The sequence below is a fragment of the Fundulus heteroclitus genome, chromosome 5, assembly GCF_011125445.2.
Source record: "Fundulus heteroclitus isolate FHET01 chromosome 5, MU-UCD_Fhet_4.1, whole genome shotgun sequence".
NCBI classification, from domain to species: Eukaryota; Metazoa; Chordata; class Actinopteri; order Cyprinodontiformes; family Fundulidae; genus Fundulus; species Fundulus heteroclitus.
In genome coordinates, this window is record NC_046365.1 from 25,087,769 (window position 1) to 25,105,313 (window position 17,545).

The 17,545-nt window shown below is 41.0% G+C and overlaps 1 protein-coding gene across 1 annotated transcript; it reads right to left on the reverse strand.

Moving 5' to 3' along the window:
• Window positions 1-406: 406 nt before the first annotated feature.
• Window positions 407-11,016, reverse strand: LOC105919986 (meteorin-like protein). Its single transcript, XM_012855469.3, has 5 exons — window positions 10,674-11,016; window positions 7,590-7,773; window positions 7,257-7,482; window positions 3,082-3,141; window positions 407-1,161 (listed from the first exon to the last, which is right to left on the reverse strand). Exons 1-5 carry the CDS (start codon window positions 10,769-10,771, stop codon window positions 845-847), a joined length of 885 nt encoding a protein of 294 aa, XP_012710923.2. The 5' UTR covers window positions 10,772-11,016; the 3' UTR covers window positions 407-844.
• Between the last annotated feature and the right edge of the window lie 6,529 nt (window positions 11,017-17,545).

Below are 17,545 nucleotides of genomic sequence, written 5' to 3' on the forward strand. Positions count from 1 at the left end.
AAGAGCTCTTCAGCATTCTGTATTTTTGTATCTGACCTGTTTGCTTTTTTGACTCTGCCCAGTTCTTGTTAGTTTTTTGCTTGGATGTTCTGCTCTGTACCCAGCCTGGATTGTTTTTTTGCCTGCCGGATCCACCCCGTCATCACTTTGAATAAATCCTGTTAATCTCTACCTAATTGTCTGGCTGAATACTGGGTCCTTAGTCTAAATCATTACAATCTTTCATGAAACTAAAGAGAAAAAACAAGCAACTGAATAGGCTAGGTTTCTTTTTCTTGCTTTGTCTTTGTTTTTAGCTGAAATATTATCTTTGCTTCTCCTTTTTCTTCTCTGTTGCTTAATTTCATTGCATTTCATTGTACACACTTTCCATTTAGTTCATCGTAGCACAATAATAAAGCCACAGGCCGATTAACAGAGAACCTTTTGTCAATAAAAAGACTCCAGATTTATTTTTCAGAAATTAGTAAAAGCCATTTAAACTCGTTTGCAAATCACACTCAAATCCAGTACATAGAGACTCACAGAGCTGCATATCAAGGACTTCTCTTGGAAGACAAAAATGTACAGAAAGCTTTTTACAAAGCAAACTTTCATTTCCAGAATGAGCAATATCACAACAAATAGTAAGACAGAAACTGCAATTTACAGAAATCATTCCTTTGCTGCTACTTCTGTACAGAAATACACTTGTAATTTACAAGAGTTGTCAAATGGAGGCAGCATAATCAGTCTTTTCGACAACAAAGTCCAGACGACACTGGAGGAGTTTTTGATGAACTGCTGCTCATCCTCCTCTGATCCATGTTCCAGGATTCTCAACCTCCTCTCCCTTCAACAGATCTCAGTTCGTGTTTATGTGACAGGGGTTCGTTCCTGCATTAAGTGCTTCAGCGTACAGCTTTAAGAAGTCCTTATAGAGAGGCGCACAGCCAAGCCAAGCCTCCCCAAAATGCACAGAGCCAGTCAGAAGGTACTCATGCTCTCCTGGATGCACAACGCACGGAGCACGAACGTTAACCCGTCCACTCCAGCCCCGTCCTCTGGCTCCGCCCCACGCAAACAAGCCACTCTTCTGGTGAAACAGCCGATGCAGAGTAACCGCGACGACGGGGTGCTTGTTTGTGCCCGGCGTTACATCACGAAAGACTCCACTGCCAGCTTAAAAGATCGGATAAGAGAACACAAGGCAAAACAATGAAATGAAAACAGTTTGAGCTAAATACAGAGTCACTAAAAAAGTAAATAAATATATAAATAGATTGAACCCTATCTCATAATCAGAGTTATACTTTGTGATCTGTTAGGCTAATTTATATTTAATACAGCAGAGTTGAATGTTAGGCGCTGCGTGGATTAACTGCGGTGTTAAAATGGCAGTACCTGTGTACCCGCTGGCAAGCCAAAACTGAAAAACACAGTGAGGTAAACGGCTTGCACCAGAAGCACAGACGTCAAACGGGAAGTTGACTCGCACAGGAACATTTGTGCAGATTTTTAAAAAACTGCATAAACTCCCAGAGTCAAGTTTTGTTATATTTCATTCCTGTTCTGATTAGAGTCAACAAGAAAGGTGCACAGCAATTGTTTTATATCCTAAAGGCAGAAAAGTTTCAACCTATAATTATATTATATTTTGTGATTTTTGCCATTTTCTGACAGAACCTGACAGATTTAATCAGGAAAGGATATGGGGAAAAAGAATAAGATTAAAAGACCCACAGCATTACAGATCCTTCACCATACTTTAAAGTGGGAATGGAGAGCTTTCCAACATTTTCCTCTTTTGTTTGACCCCAAATCCAAGTTTTTGTTTCCAAAACTCTCCATCTACCTCTCATCTGACCAATGCAGACAGTTCCAGTTTATGATCCTGGACTAGTTTAGCAAATGCCACATGTTTCTGTTTTTTGGTGGTAGGACAGGGGTAGCTTTTCCTGACAGCAGTCCCAAAATACTGGCTGGTATGTAGATAAAAGTCCACTGGTTGTAATAAAGACTTCCTGACTAGGAGGTGCCACTATTTGCAGTAGTTTAGCTGTTGAGATTGTTTCTACCTCTCTTGCCATGCTGCTCACTGTGAGTAGGGGCAAAATAAACCTCTCATCTTGATCCAGCCAAGTGAGAAAGTGACCTCTGTGTCATGTCATACTTAAACCCCAGGGGGAAAGTAAGTAATAGATGACTACATATAACTTCCAAGAAACTCTGAACAACTTAATAAAGTAAAATACAAATGATACGGTTAAATGTTTTAAAGGAATAGAGTTGGTAATAGCTCTGGTACAAAACCAGTGTTTGACAATGAAAAAAAAAAACGTTACTCAAATGAATAGTTGATTTCTTTAAAACATCTTTACCAGGATGAACTGAGGACTTAAAAAAAACCATTTTTAAATTTGTTTGCTTTTTTTGTCTGTAGCATGAGGTGTGTGTCGTTTTTTTTATATAGGTGCATCTGCATAAGCCCAACAATTCCTGATGAGGAATTTTGCTGCTTGAACCTTTTTGTACCGGTGGAAGCTTACAAAATCCAAGTCGTTCGTAAAGTTCTGCTACTTTAAAACCTCTGAGCACTGGCCACACCGTGAGCTTAGGGCGGTCCAAATCAGCCACGATAAACTTCACTTCAGTGCATCAAAACTTCAGCAGAAATAGTAACATGATCTAGTTAATTTCCACTGTTCCCTTATCTCGAAATCAGTAGCTGGGTGGCTACCATCCGTTTTGCTACATTGTGTTACTTATGAAAAATATATTTAGTTGCATTCTTGTAAAGGATTAGGTAAGAAAGCAGACATATTTAGCTAGTACTCATCAGCAGTAGCTTAGTTTAGTTAAGACTAAGACTGAACTTCAGTCTTTGCTGCTTGTTCTTTGAAAAAAGTTACATTTTATTTTCCTTCAGCAGGATTTACATTTTCCTCTTTATAATTTGCATGACGTCTAATAGTTATATGATATGTAAAATGTTGTTAACAACTGTTCCCAAAATCGACATCAGCTGACAGCAGATCAGTCTTTGTCATCCAACGTGTTACTGTGTACATTTAATGTGTATTTATCTGTAGACATATTTACCAAAATCACTTGTGCAAACAGCCATGAGGACCTCTTGATCTGAGCAGGGTTTACAGGTGACTAAAACAGAAAACGGGACAGAAAGACAGCAACATTTTAGGTAATAGTACCGTAAAACACACAGGTACCTGTTGTCAGAGGTTATCTTTCTACCTAAATGTAATCAATCTAATCATAAGTTGTCTAAAACTTGCACTCCAACTAAACTACACAATGTGATTTTTCATTTTACACAGATATAAAACACAGTTTCATCAAGATGAAGGGGTCGCATTTTCTCAAAAATATAGAATATATTGACATGACCTATGTCATGGCAATAAGTGGAGAAAACATGAACAACACATTATAGTAAGATATTTATATGGTTATTCGGTACATATCCAGCTGTAAATTTAGTTCACAATACTAGTTATCTATATATTATACTCATAGGACAAATCTATCAGTAAAATTCTGTTTATAATAGTATCCACCTCTATATTTATTCAGTAAAAACCCATGTCCTGTACTTATGGAACCATTGTTTATCCTGCAGTTGTTGCTATTGCACTTCTGGTTAGACCTAAACTGCATTTCGTTGCCTTGTACCTGTACCTTTGTAATGACAATAAAGTTGAATCTAATCTAATCTAATCTAATCTAATCTAATATTTTATCTGAAGCACTGTGGATCGATTTTGCTTTTGATATCTATTCCCTCTAAATCAATAATCTTTTCAGCCCACATTTGAAATTTGAAGGTGGGGCAGTATTAGGGCAAATCTTGGCAAAGATACACAATAGAAATTTTAACAGTACTTGGACTTTTAAGGCAGCACTGCACAACATACTGCAAATCATCAACACAATGTCAGTGTGCAGATAAATAATATTAAAAAGGGCTAAATGGAATATTTGTTGAATGTAATTTACAGTTGTCTTAGAAAACACACTTTGCAGCCAAATAAGATCCTCTGCAGGCTGGATAGAGTCTCAGTACATTAGATGAGGTAGATGAGGGTTTGTACACACTAGAAGATTCAGTCCGTTTCACCCTTTTAGAAATATAAATAGAAAACTTCCGTTATGAACATGGGGCAGGTTGCACATTCCTAAACCAGACTTCACACAGATGATTGTGACCATGATGAGAAAGGTAACCGAGACTGTTAAAAGTATAAATATCACTATCTAGCATCCTAGTATTCTTAGTTTTTTCTAAAGGTTGAAGGTAAAGTGCCTCGGTTTAACAAGAACATGCTGGTGTCAAGGACTACCTCTTCAATTTACATTATCAGACTAAACATAAAGTGAAAATACAATAACTTGTTTCCCCCCCTTATTTTTGACAACAGTTTTATTCAAACACAGATATTTACAATTAGATGGATAAGGTTACAGTTGTCAACATGCCATGCTATTGTTCAGCTGCAATGTCAGCAGCCAAATAAACAGATTTACAGTTTATTCTTCAATATACGTGTGAATGACTGAGTTCAGCCAATAATCCAACCTTTAACAAATATCCCAGTTATTCTTGTGGCACTTTGGGAAAAATTAAATGTGCTACAGCATCATTTTGTAAAGACTTGTTTTCAGCCAGATACTGCTAAACTTTAAAAAAAAAAAACTGATTTTTTGCTCTTTCAAAGACTCCTTTTCCATGTGGATAAGTGTTGCAAAGGCAGAGCAAACCAAAGTCTGTTTCCAGATCTCTCCCCGCTTCTACGTGCTGGAGGGTGTTTATACAAAGAGATCAAAAGAAATAAAGCGTGCATGAATGAGCAAAGCAGGTGACTAAAACTGAGAAAAAGCAGACTGAATCGGGGGATTAACCTTCGACCCTTGCAGCTATAAAAACAGCAATAAAACACCAGACGCGCGCCCTGGCAGGAAACTTCACTGCGCTTTCTTCTCCGTCATTATAAAATAAGCCTACGTCCTTCCTCGCCTCACCACTTCACAGGTGTGGGTGGGCTGCCCAGAAATCCTGTTGTAAGAAGAGGGGATGTATGGGGGGGGGGGGGGGGGGGGGCTGTGCTGGTTCTGATTGACAGCGGAGGGAGGAATGGCTGACCCTTGTGGTTGACCCCGACAAGACTTCTTTGATTGGTCTGGTTTATCTTGGTTTGTTTTCATACACGGGGCTCACTTGAGGGAGAGAGGAAGTGGGGGGACATGAAGGTTATGATGAAGAATCAAAGATTAGACAGTGACGTGTCATCTTCCTTAAACCTTTTTTTAGACCACCACAAGCCGGTCAACCTCGTGTCTGTGAGCGTCTGCTTTCAGAGCCACAGGAGTCACTGTGTTCAGCCACAGAGAGATTGCACTGCACACAGTTCACAACTAAAAGTTGACGGCGTAAAAATCAAAGTGCAAACAACAACTTGGATCTTGAAAGAAAGTTGATGCACAAAGTGAATTTGAGACAAAAGTTGTAAAAAGGACCTGGCTAAACACTGGATGGTGATTGACACCAACCGGAAGAAATCCCTTAACTTTCTAGAATATGAATGTAAAACTGTATGAAGCAACGGGTTACATGTGGCAAGTATTGCTGCATATTTACCGCACTGTTTGGGTTTTCTTTTTTTTTTTTTTATCTATCTGTATCTATATCCCCTGCAGAGGTTGAGATGGGATTTTATTTTTGTGTGCGTTGTTGTAAAAACATCTTCTATAAAAAATATTTCAATTTAAAAACAGTTTTATCAAACGTGATAATTCACGTTTTGCAGATTAGTGCTGATGCAAAGCTGTAAATTATTTCCAGTACAGCAAATCAAAATATGTGCATCATGTTTGAGTCAAACATGATGCACGTATCTAAAGATTGGGCACCTAACATTACTACATTAACATCACTCTAATTACATTGTGGATCCACCTTAATGATTCAACAATTAGGCTTTTTTTTTCTTTTCTCAACTTTACAACGCACCCAGATGGGAAGAACATGTGTAATCATGCCTAAAGGCTGGTTCACATGCAAGGATAATTAGCCAGATTATTGCACCGATCTTCACCTTCCAATAGACCCTAACTATTGGGTGGGTCATAAAATAATCTTAAGAGATATTCCTGCTGTGTGCGGTGTGTTGAGTGATGTGATCCACTCGGAAAAACGTAGAACCACACTGACCGCAGATCGGGGATATGTTGGATTGTCTTGGTCCTATGTCCTAGCATGCAGCCATGCATCCCAATCAGAAAGCGAGATGAGGGAAACCCCGAGAGAAAAAAAAATCTAGCTCACTTCCATATCAAACTTTGTATGCAACCAGAGTGAGCTACTGACGTATAAAATAAAAAAAGTCAGCTTTTGTTTTTTCTCTGTTAAAATTAGTCCACAAACGTTAGCCATTGTTCTTCCTCGTCATCCATGTTTATTTGCTCTGAACTCCCGTTTAATCTTGAGAGGTTTCGCAAGATTTCCCATCTGACACCTGAATGTTCCCGAGTGAAATCTGTTCCGTGTGTGGTGTTGTTACGGGTGGTGTCCCTCAGGATGTGAAAATGGACTGACAATTTTAAAATCTTGCCGTGTAAACCTTACCTGACTCCGCCAGATAGATTTGCTCCGCATATCCATCTGGAAACCTTCCGTTGAAGTAATTTTGGGAAGGGGCGAAAATACTGGTTAGCTGATTGGCCTATGTTGGTGATAGACGGGCCAAATGAACCAATCAGATTCGTCGTCGCTCGTAACAAAGCAACGACGAAAACACAACCACAAGCCAAGCTACTCTTTCTGCTGCAGGTAAAGGCTCGTTAGCTCAGCAAAGAAATACTCTGTAATTCCGATAAAACATGCTCGATAGCCACGCTAACGCTAGTTTCATCGGCTGAAGCCGCCATGTTGTTTAGACTGAACTGACGCGCTTCCCGTTGCGTCACACCTCAACCCGCCTCAAAGCCAACGCTGATTGGACGTTCGTTTGGTGAACGGCTCCAAATTTTCTTCAACGGAGAGTATCCAGACTGATCTGCGAGTGAAACCTTGAAAGCTCGCGAGATCAGGATGGTCTCACGAGGCTAGTGTAAACCAGCCTTAAACTTCAAAACTTTATGGCAGGAGGTTTTTGGCATGAAAGATTAAAGTTTTAGCTTAATCTTAAAAAAAATAGCCTGAAGCCATACAAAACAATTAGTTTAATGCTTGTAGAAGAAAAAAAAAAACTTCCTGTTACCTGACCCCTGGTGGAGGTATGGGTACATGTGGGCCCCTGGTCCCTGACTGGGCACCAGCTCATACTGGAACGCCGTGATCTTGCGGCTGATGTCTGTCTGCGGGATGGCCTCCACAAACAGAACCCCCTCTTTCATCCTGAAACAGCGCACTGCACCCTGAGCCTGGTCCTTGTCTGAAAGCAGTAGCCTCAGATCTCCTTCATGCTCCAGGTACACATGGGAACCCTGGACAGGAAGAGCAGAACTCATTCAGAGAGGCTACATCAACCTGGGACATGACGTCTGTAAGCCATCCAAAGGAAGCCGAGGTATATTTCTAAACGTTGGTCCACCTGGGAGGAGGTTTGAGGCTTGATGCACACGTGGACATCGGCCATGCGTCCTAACGAAGGCTCCATGTTTGGTCGCAGGTTGACGATGATGGCCCCGGTGGGGTAGAGCCACTGCAGAGACCCCTGAGAGCAGCGAAGGTAGACCTGCTCCACATCTCTGCGATGAGTTTCATGGCTCAAACCACTTCAGATAAAGAGAAGATTACTTTTCTTAAGAGTGATAATATATCATTAAAGATATAAAATAAAGACTGTGAGCTGTAATAAGAAAACATGCATCCTTGACATGCTCTCTTCATGTGAGCTTCTCCTACAACATGAGAAGTTAAATATGTACCCTGGATTGTACAAGTGCTCATGCCCATTTGACTTTCTAACATTTTATTCACTTTATAGCTACAAACTAAAAGTCCTATTTGTATTTTTTTTAAACAGACTTACACAGTTACAGTTAATTACACAGACTTGAACATACGTTCTGGATAATGGTAAAGAGGAAGGATGAAAACATGTTAAATGTCATGAAAAAATAACATTTCCCCTTTCTCGCAGTCAGATTCAATGTGTTATCGGTCATCTATTTTTAAACTTTATTTTATTTATTTTTTTATAAAATGAATAAATAAACCTTGACAAAAAAAATAGTTAGATTTAGGCCTAGGTCATCGTAAGACATAAATATGCTTTGACCTAAATTGTTCCATTGTAGTTCTGATTCTATTAATCTGCATTTATCTCCATTCTTTTTTCCAATCAACTAATCTTCCCTGTCCCTGCCAAAGAAAAGCATCCCCAGAGCATGATGTTGCTACCACCATGTTTTACCATCTGGCTGGTGTGTTCAGGGGCATTAGTTTCTGCCACACTTGGTGTTTTTTTACGTTAGCCAAAAAGTTTGGTTTTAGCCTCATCTAACCAAAATAACCTTATTTGCCGTGTTTGCTGTTGCCTCTTCATAGCTTGTGGCAAACCGCAGAGAGGAAATATTCGAGTAACCTGGCAAGCCAGATTGATAATGTGTAGCACTCTACCGTCTGCACATTATCAATGTGGGACATGCTTCCACTGAATCTGGAAAGGACTGACATTCAGCACAAATTTACGAACTGATTGGGTGACGCAACACCTAATGCCCGCCTACCAAAGGTTGGTTTTAGAGGTGCCATGAGAAATCACTAATTAAGCTGGTCAAGGCACTTCTTCCTGTTCTTCTTTCAAAGAAGAAATGGTGGATTCTGACAAAACAGATGTGATAGCAGCAGCTACGCGTTCGTCCTCCTGCGCTGCCATGTCAGCTCTTGCTTTCGTCACAGCTGGCATGTCCCACTTCAAACCATGTTACTGCAACGCGACCGATCCAAAACGTCGTTGGTTTGGCCCCGAACGATTGAGACCAGAGTGGGACAAGATGGATTCTTGTGTGTTTGTGAACGCTGCTATATACCTTCATTAACTTCCTGTTGGGGCCAGCTTCCGGTTGGAGCTGACTTCCAGCGGTTGGGACTGACGTCCGGCGATATCAGGAGTGACTTTGTTTTAATTTTTTCAACATGAATTATAGTCAGGCGATCACACATATCAAAACAAGCATTTTGGGAGCGATTTCGTGTGAACTTCCGGCATTGATTGCAAAAAATGGCGTCGCCCTGCGCCTGCAGTAGGGTACTCTTGACATATTGAGGCGAACGCCACCATCTTGCCTCTCTTTCCCAGACCCTGATTTGTAGAGTGAATGAAAAATTGTTGTCAAATGTAGAGATTCTCCCACCTGAGCTGTGGGTATCTGCAGCTCCTCCGGAGTTACCAATTTTGCTGCTTCTCCGAGTAATGGTCTCCTTGCCTGGAATTTTGTTTTCGGTGGACGGCCAGGGTCTGGTAGGTTTGCAGTTTGGCTTAATCTTTCTTTATCCAGATGATAAAATAATTAGTGTATCATGAGATGCTCAAAGCTTTGATATTGTTTTACAATAGTTCTCCACTACTTTAACTATGACCTTCGTACTGTGTTCCCTGGTTTTCTTCACAGAACAGCTGTGTTTACACTGAGATTTAATCACACGCATTGGACTCTATAATAAAGTGGCTTTGAATGCAAAGCCACTGAATGCCCTGGATTTTATTTAGGATAAAAGGGTAAAATGCAAAATATATAAATATGCATGGCACACTTTTTCGATTTGTATTCGTGATAATATTTTTGAAAACCATGCATTGACAACACACTTAGCCTCTACAGCCTTGAAGAATGACATAGAATCGCACTTATTTGTGGTTAAAGGGTGATAGAAAGTGGAAACATCTCCAGAGGTCTGAATACTCTTGCACAAGAGATCATCTGAAACTGGACTCCGACAGGTGTCTGCAAACAAATTGTTTCGCTTGTCTCCGATGCGCTTGAGCAACAACGGCCGCAGGATCTGATAAAAATCGTTAGAAGTCAGGGGCAAGTCATCTTTACAGCGCAGTGTTGGCTTACAACTTTTATGACCGGGGAGCTTGAAGGAGGGATCAAAGGCACCCTGTGGGTATGTTTACTTAAGATAGGAACCAAGCCACAGACATCCCTGTAAAGGAGAGCCTTCAAGGAGAAGGAATCTCCGGATAAAGCAAAACTTGGTCAAACAGTTCATCACATTCAGTTTAAGCCATTTTTTTTTTTTTTTTTTTTTTGTCTGTCTCTTCTGAGAGTCGTTTTCTTGAGAAGGGTGTCTCAAAAAAGAAATCCATGTTAGGAGGACATAAGTCATTGCAGCAGTAACCACTAGCAGTGACGCATAGCTCGGGGCCAGGAGATCTTTAACTTTTATTACCAGAATTAGGTTTATATTTAATGCGAGTTTCTACCCGGAGATAACTAGAATATTTTAATCACTCATTTGAAGCAGGGAACAAAAAACTCAGAGTAAGTAAAGGTCAACAGAGGAAGAAAAAAAAGGAATCTGTTATGGTCATGGAACATCAGCAAGAAGGCGTCCTCAGAGTTCATCATCAACAGACTAACCTCAAAAACGTCTGGATTTCTTTGAGACTAAAACGCATGCATACTGATGTTACATTAATCTGAAGTTTCCCCCTCATCCTCACCTTCCTCTCCAGTTGCACAGGTCGCTTGAGTACTGTGCCACAGCCCGACACAGCAGCACCAACATGACCCAGAGCGTAGTAGCCCACGGCCGGAGCATGGTAGCCTGTCCGCCCCGGCGGTCACCGGACAACCTTCCCTCCACCGGTACAACCAGACGCGCACCCCGAACTGCAATCTATCCGCTCAAAAGATCCACCATACGCATCCGCTACATGACGCACTGCTCCAAAGTCAAACGCGGAGCGTCTGTGGCAGAAAAGGTTCGGACCTCGGGGGGGATTTTTGAAGAAGAATCGTGCGCACGCGCAGCCGGGACGACGGAGGCTCAGACTCGATGAAAACTTTCTCCGCGGGTTCGTCAGCGGGGGCGCGTGCCAGCAGCCGACTCCGCTTCAGTGACACGCGAGCGCTCGCTCCAAACCCCTCCCTCCCTCAGATTGACCGGAAAGATAGGCGCGGCGCGGACACAGCTCTCAGTTAAACATCCTTCTAAACGCTACTAGATGAAGAAAAACACTTTATTTAATGACCATCAGCATGCTTCTAATGCCAAGAGGGAAAAACAACATTTCATGTTTTGGAGTGGGTTGGTTTTATAAACACCTCTTTTACAGTAACATCAGCATGCAGGGATACAACCTCTTAGTAAACATCCACGTTCGACACCCCCCCCCCCCCCATAATGAAAATGCCCCCCTTTAATTACTTTCTGCGGGCGGCACTGGTTTCAACTAATTAAAAAAATATCCTATAAAATACATTTTTAAAAGTACCAATATCTTCTTTAATAATCAAGTTATCACACTTCTTGATCAGTACTATGGGCGGGATCTTGTCCAGTGATGTTGCTTTTGTCTTCCCAAGAAGCCATCCATTCCTAGGACTGAGCTGGCCTTTCTAGTTGGGAAAGACTGCGATGACCATATCAGTTACGATAAATCAACATGTTCTTCCCTGATCTCTTACTCGTCTGTGCTTTCTCAACTCTGTGACATTCAGTATATTTGTGGCACTGTCAGCTGTGAGTGGGTCAATAAAAACAATAAAAATAAATAAATAAATAAAAATAAAATAAAATCATGCTGAATAAGACATAGGCATGCATAGTGTGAGCTTATTTCCCCTGTAATCAATTACTTGCCAATATTATTTTGAATTGTCCTTTCTTATATAATTATGTGGCATGTTGATGTTTTCCTCACCTTTCCCAGACAAACAACCTTAGTGTTACAACGTTTGAGTTTTGCCGGTTGATATCTTCCATATTTGGAAAACATGTGACATTAGATAATGTTGGTGAACGATGTGATTAACAAATATTTGAACAGTGTTGGTGTTTTTCAGGTTCGGGTGCAAGGCAAACATGGCCTGCAGATAATTGGGTAGCCTAAGCAGCTACTGGAAAAACTAAAATAGAATCCATTCTTTCCATCCAAACAACAAGGTTTTATTGGAAAAGTTGCTTCTGGTCAGCGTTTGATGTCTTGGCAATGAAACAAGCTAGTTAATGTTTCCTAATTACTTTATTACTTCTTTACCCTGTGAAGCAATTTTAAATTGCATTAAACAAGAGTCAGCAATTAAATTAAAGATATAAAGACAAGAAAGGAACTCAAATGCAATATTTCACTAGTATTTATTGCAAGTAATCCTTCACAATATGCTTATCGAGAACAGAGACATTGTGATGACAATAAAAGTGCAATTGTGCAAACCTAGTTGTCCACTGCAGCAATCGACCTGATTCGTTTTTTTAATAACTTCTAAACAACTAGGACTTCTAGAAACGTCCAGGAATGCAGCATCCTGGACGGTAAGCCAAAAAAGAGTCTGTCGCAAACGCAAAACGGGTCCTGGACCCCAACAATCCCCAATCGGAGACATTTGTCCCTCCCAAAAAAAGTCATCATGAACTTTTATATACAATATAAACTATCTAAAAAAAAACATAACAAATGAAATCCACCATTTGTCTAGGGATAAGCGCCATGCACCTATACTGTGATATACTACAGTTTCAAATATGGGGGAGAGGGACAGAGCAATGCTAATGGCTGTGTGAGCGAACTGAGACTGAGAGGAGAGACAGGAGAGAAGGGGTGACAGCAGAGAAAGAGAGACAGGAAGTGAAAAACAGCAAAAGCACACAAAAAGTGCAAACGGTTTTTGACAATGGCCAAATTGCTTGATCGGAAATCTGCAAATTCTGAGTGAGATGGCGACTATTAACCTCTGGAGATGTGCAGTTTTTCGAGTCGCGAATTGTAATGATTAATACCATATGATTATCAAGTCAACTTGGCTATTCCATTTCAACCAAGCTAATAATCAACTATTCAGTAGCCTATAGCTACTGTATCTAGTACAGATAAGGTTCCATCTGTACATTTTACAATGTACAATGTATCAGAAATTTGAACTTGTTCTCATACCTTTATATCGACAATCCAATGACCTGCTTTGCCTTTCTCTTGATTACTGGCCGTCTTTTGCCGTTTCTCTACCAAAGCAAGTGCTTTGTGTAACCTATCAATGAGCATGATAAACGTAGAATGATTGAGGAGAACAGAAGCTTACAAAACATTAAAGAGAAGCAAAATATTATTTTTCTTTAGCTAAACTGTAATTCGAACGTTAACGAATACTTTTAGATGAGAAAGCTGTAACAAAATTTAATTCTAAGGGTCGTTTGTAAAAACCTAAATAGTAAACAGCAGGTATTAGCATTATAAAAGCAAAACTTTTGACAGCCTCTTCACTGAGGTCGTCAACCACCGATTTAGGTTTAACTCCTTGAGTGCACATAGCTGGGGATGGTGTCACGTTATCGTTTAAGCTCTGTTTTACTGGCAACTCCATGGCTCACATTGCTCTAGCAGTCTTATTATAGCTCCGCTCCGTGAGCTCCACAACCTAGTCTTCCCAGAAAAGAAATAAAGGTCTTAATAGGACCAACAAAAAAAAAAAAAGTCACACGTATGCTCTAAGCCCCTGTTTGCATCCTGAGCTGTTTTCCCGTGAGAAAACAGTCAGAGGGGCGAGCATGATACTCAGCCGTCACATTCCCCCCTGACTGCCAAAGCTGTGCAGTGCATTTTGAGAAATACTGTAGTGAAGGCCCCCCCTCCATGAACACACACACAGACACACACACAGACACACACACACACACACACACACACACACGCACACTCACACACTTCTGCCAAAGCGTTGGAGGAAAAGGGATTGGAGTTGGCTCAGTCGGCCAGTCTAAGTTAAGGGACCGAAGAACAAACAAAGGAGTATCAATAGGGATAAGCTATAAAAAAACTTTAGTCTTGTATGAAATCCCTGATTACGCATAACGAACTGGAATCTATTTCACTGTCAGGTTTGTTTTATTCACTTCGTAATGCTTTATTTCACTTTCCCGTTTCTGAATTCAAATTCTGCTTCCCGCCTTCACTTGTATGGTGAACTGTTTTATCCGCAGCCGCCTCTAAGGAAGAGCTCTTGTAAAACATTATACCGGTACTTATAACAGAGAGAGTGGACTAAAATCTATCAGTTCAGAGAAGTGGAGCTTTCATTCAACATGAAAAGGAAGCTAAACTGTAGCAGACCAGCAGTGCTAACCTCTTCCTGTTCTGAAACCCTGAAATAAACACGATTTCACTAAAATCGCAGCAGACCCTGGCTCAAGAAGGAGATCTGGCTCTGATGGCAGAGGTTCGCCGCCGAGGTGCCGTTCGACCTCAGATGCTCCTTCACCACCTGAAGTATTTACAGAGCAGCGCGGCCTCTGACCTTCTCCTCCTATCCGCCTGCGGTCACCTGGCTCTTCTCAAGCGGCCTGACAGGAGGAACGCTCCGTCTGTCCTCACTCTGCTCCCCACCCCCCCGAGCCCAGCACACACACACATTCCTATATCTCCTATTTCAGCCCCTGCGAGACCTTTTATTTCCTCTTTCTTTATAAGAATTCTTAATTTATCCTCAGCGGGCAGCTGAGAAACTCCGTGGGAGCTTTTGTAAACCACATTGTCTTGCTCAAGGGCAGTGATGGTGGCTGTTGAAAGAGAAGAAAGAACATTTAGCAAGGAAGTATGCCACTACATACTTCCCCGCATAAAGGGCAGCAGCTAGAGGTAGTGAAAGTGAGAGAAACCACATTTAGATACCTTTATCTTCCAAAGAGATTATAACCCCCCCAACACACACAGACACACATACACCTCTGCATACCCTTTTAGTTTGATCAATAATTGAAGCAACCACACAGATAAACAGTAAATAAGCCAAAATAAACAAATGATGAAGAAAATTGTGTCTTGTTTTCTCAACTTATTCCACACCAGTCTTTTCTTAATTTCTAGAGAAAATGCACCATACAAGAAAATCTTATGTCGGATGGAATAAGTTTGGACACATTTACATTGATTCTTTTGCTACTAATTGGAGCAAGAGGGAGCAGAATGAATTGGAAAACTTTGCAGTGATTCTGTTTGTATCCAGGGTCCAATATAAAAATATAGCTAAATGTATAAAGAAATACCCTCCCACTCATAGACAACAAATTGCAGCCTAACCCAAATTAGACTTTTATGACATGATTTGCAGTGTTGCCCGATCTTGTGAAAGAAACATTCAATTCAATTCAATTCAATTTTATTTATATAGCACCAATTCATGAAACATGCTATCTCGAGGCACTTTACAAAGTCAAATTCAATCATATTATACAGATTGGTCAAAAATTTCATAAGGGAACCAAAAAATGCAAAAATGTCCTATATAAGGGAACTAGTTGATTGCTTTAAAGTCCCGACAAGCAGCATTCACTCCTGGAGAAGCGTAGAGCTACAGGGAGAGTCGTCTGCATTGTTCATGGCTTTGCAGCAATCCTTCATACTGAGCAAGCATGAAGCGACAGCGCAAAGAAAAACCACCCATTAGCGGGAAGGAAAAACCTACAGCAGAACCAGGCTCAGTATGAACGGTTATCTGCCTCGACCGACTGGGGGTTAGAGAAGACAGAACAGAGACACAACAAGAGAGACAAAAAAGCACAGAAGCAAACATTGATCCACTAATCTGTTCTACATTAGATGATAATAGCGGGTGAGCCGGCTTCTCTGGATGATGTCACAGCTAACAGAACGTCAGACCAGGTGTACCTACTATGAAGAAAAAATAAAGAGAGAGAACAAAAAGTTAAAAGCTGAAATGACAACAGTCATTTCAATGTAATACAATGCAAAACTGGAGAACAGTAGATATCAGTAGAGTGAGAAAAATAGGCCTTGATGTCGTCCAGTAGCCTAAGCCTATAGAAGCATAACTACAGAGATAGCTCAGGGTAACATGAGCCACTCTAACTGTAAGCTTTGTCAAAAAGGAAAGTTTTAATATTACTCTTAAAAGTAGACAGGGTGTCTGCCTCACGGACCAAAACTGGGAGTTGGTTCCACAGGAGAGGAGCCTGATAGCTAAAGGATCTGCCTCCCATTCTACTTTTAGAGACTCTAGGAACCACCAGCAGACCTGCAGTCTGAGAGCAAAGTGCTCTGTTAGGAACATACGGGGTAATCAGAGCTCTGATATATGATGGAGCTTGATTATTAAGGGCTTTATACGTTAGAAGAAGAATTTTAAATTATATTCTTGATTTAATAGGAAGCCAATGAAGGGAAGTTAAAATTGGAGAAATATGATCCCTCTTGTTGATTTTCATCAGAACTCTTGCTGCAGCATTTTGGATCAGCTGAAGACTTTGAACTGCATTTAATGAGCTTCCTGATAGTAAAGAATTACAATAGTCCAGCCTCGAAGTTACAAATGCATGGACTAGTTTTTCAGCACCACCCCTGGCCAGAATCTTTGTAATTTTGCCGATATTCCTGAGGTGAAAAAAGGAAACTCTGATCTGGCAAATGCAGTTTCTATTCACATTCACTGCAAAGACACATTTGAGATCACTGTTGATTCCACATGGTAGAAAGCTGCTTGTCTCTGGTAGCTGTACGCTGAGAAATTCAACTGTGTGTCATCAGAGTAAAGATGCTAACAGAGACATCTACTGCTGGTAAGATACTGTTTGTTTACTACCACCCATCACAACCACAATTCTAACAAGCTGAGCTACACCTTTTATCGGCACCAATGTTTGAATCTCACCACAGCCTTGATGTACCACTTGCGGTACCGCGCGCGAGCTATTTTTAGAAACACAACGTCACGATGACGTCACATCACGTGGTACGCAGTAGGGCATGCTTGCATAGTCCGCCGCTGTGTCGCTGTAAAAGAGACGTGCGTTACCCTTGGTTTTACTCGGTAAACAAATGCTTTTTCCAAATCTAAGACCATGGTTTTTAAACATTGTTGCTATGGAACGTGCAACAGCGACTCGAGGTACGCTGATCGGCCGCATATGAAGGATGTTTTCTTCAAGACTGCCAAGGAGAAATGTGTGCGCTGGGACCGGGGCGGTCGGCCTACACAACAGTTCAACCCGGAAAAAGTTACCAAATTCAAGTACATATGTAGCAAGCATTTTGTCGGAGGAAAGGGCACAACCGAAGAACATCCTGACCCAATTCCAGCGACATCAAGTCAAGGTAAGAGTATTTTGGTGGCCGACATGTTAATAAAGTAGCGCCTGCTACCATGATCGCATATAGGCTATCATGGTAGCAGGCGCTAACATGATAGCCTGCTACCATGACAGCATATAGGCTATCATGGTAGCAGGCGCTAACATGATAGCCTGCTACCAGGATAGCCTACTCAAAAACATTTCAAATGAGACAAACATTAAACATATACCCATTCCTGGACGGTGATTGCAAACAACAACAAAAAAAAAACGGCCGACGCTGCCATGACC

What these genes read in the sequence shown, in the direction of transcription:
- LOC105919986 (XM_012855469.3), bottom strand. Translation starts at nt 10,771, where the DNA reads ATGCTCCGGCCGTGGGCTACTACGCTCTGGGTCATGTTGGTGCTGCTG. An exon ending in CTGTGCAACTGGAGAGGAAG is followed by an intron (nt 7,774 to 10,673) that starts GTGAGGATGAGG and finishes CTTTATCTGAAG; the next exon opens with TGGTTTGAGCCATGAAACTC. An exon ending in AGCCTCAAACCTCCTCCCAG is followed by an intron (nt 7,483 to 7,589) that starts GTGGACCAACGT and finishes CTTCCTGTCCAG; the next exon opens with GGTTCCCATGTGTACCTGGA.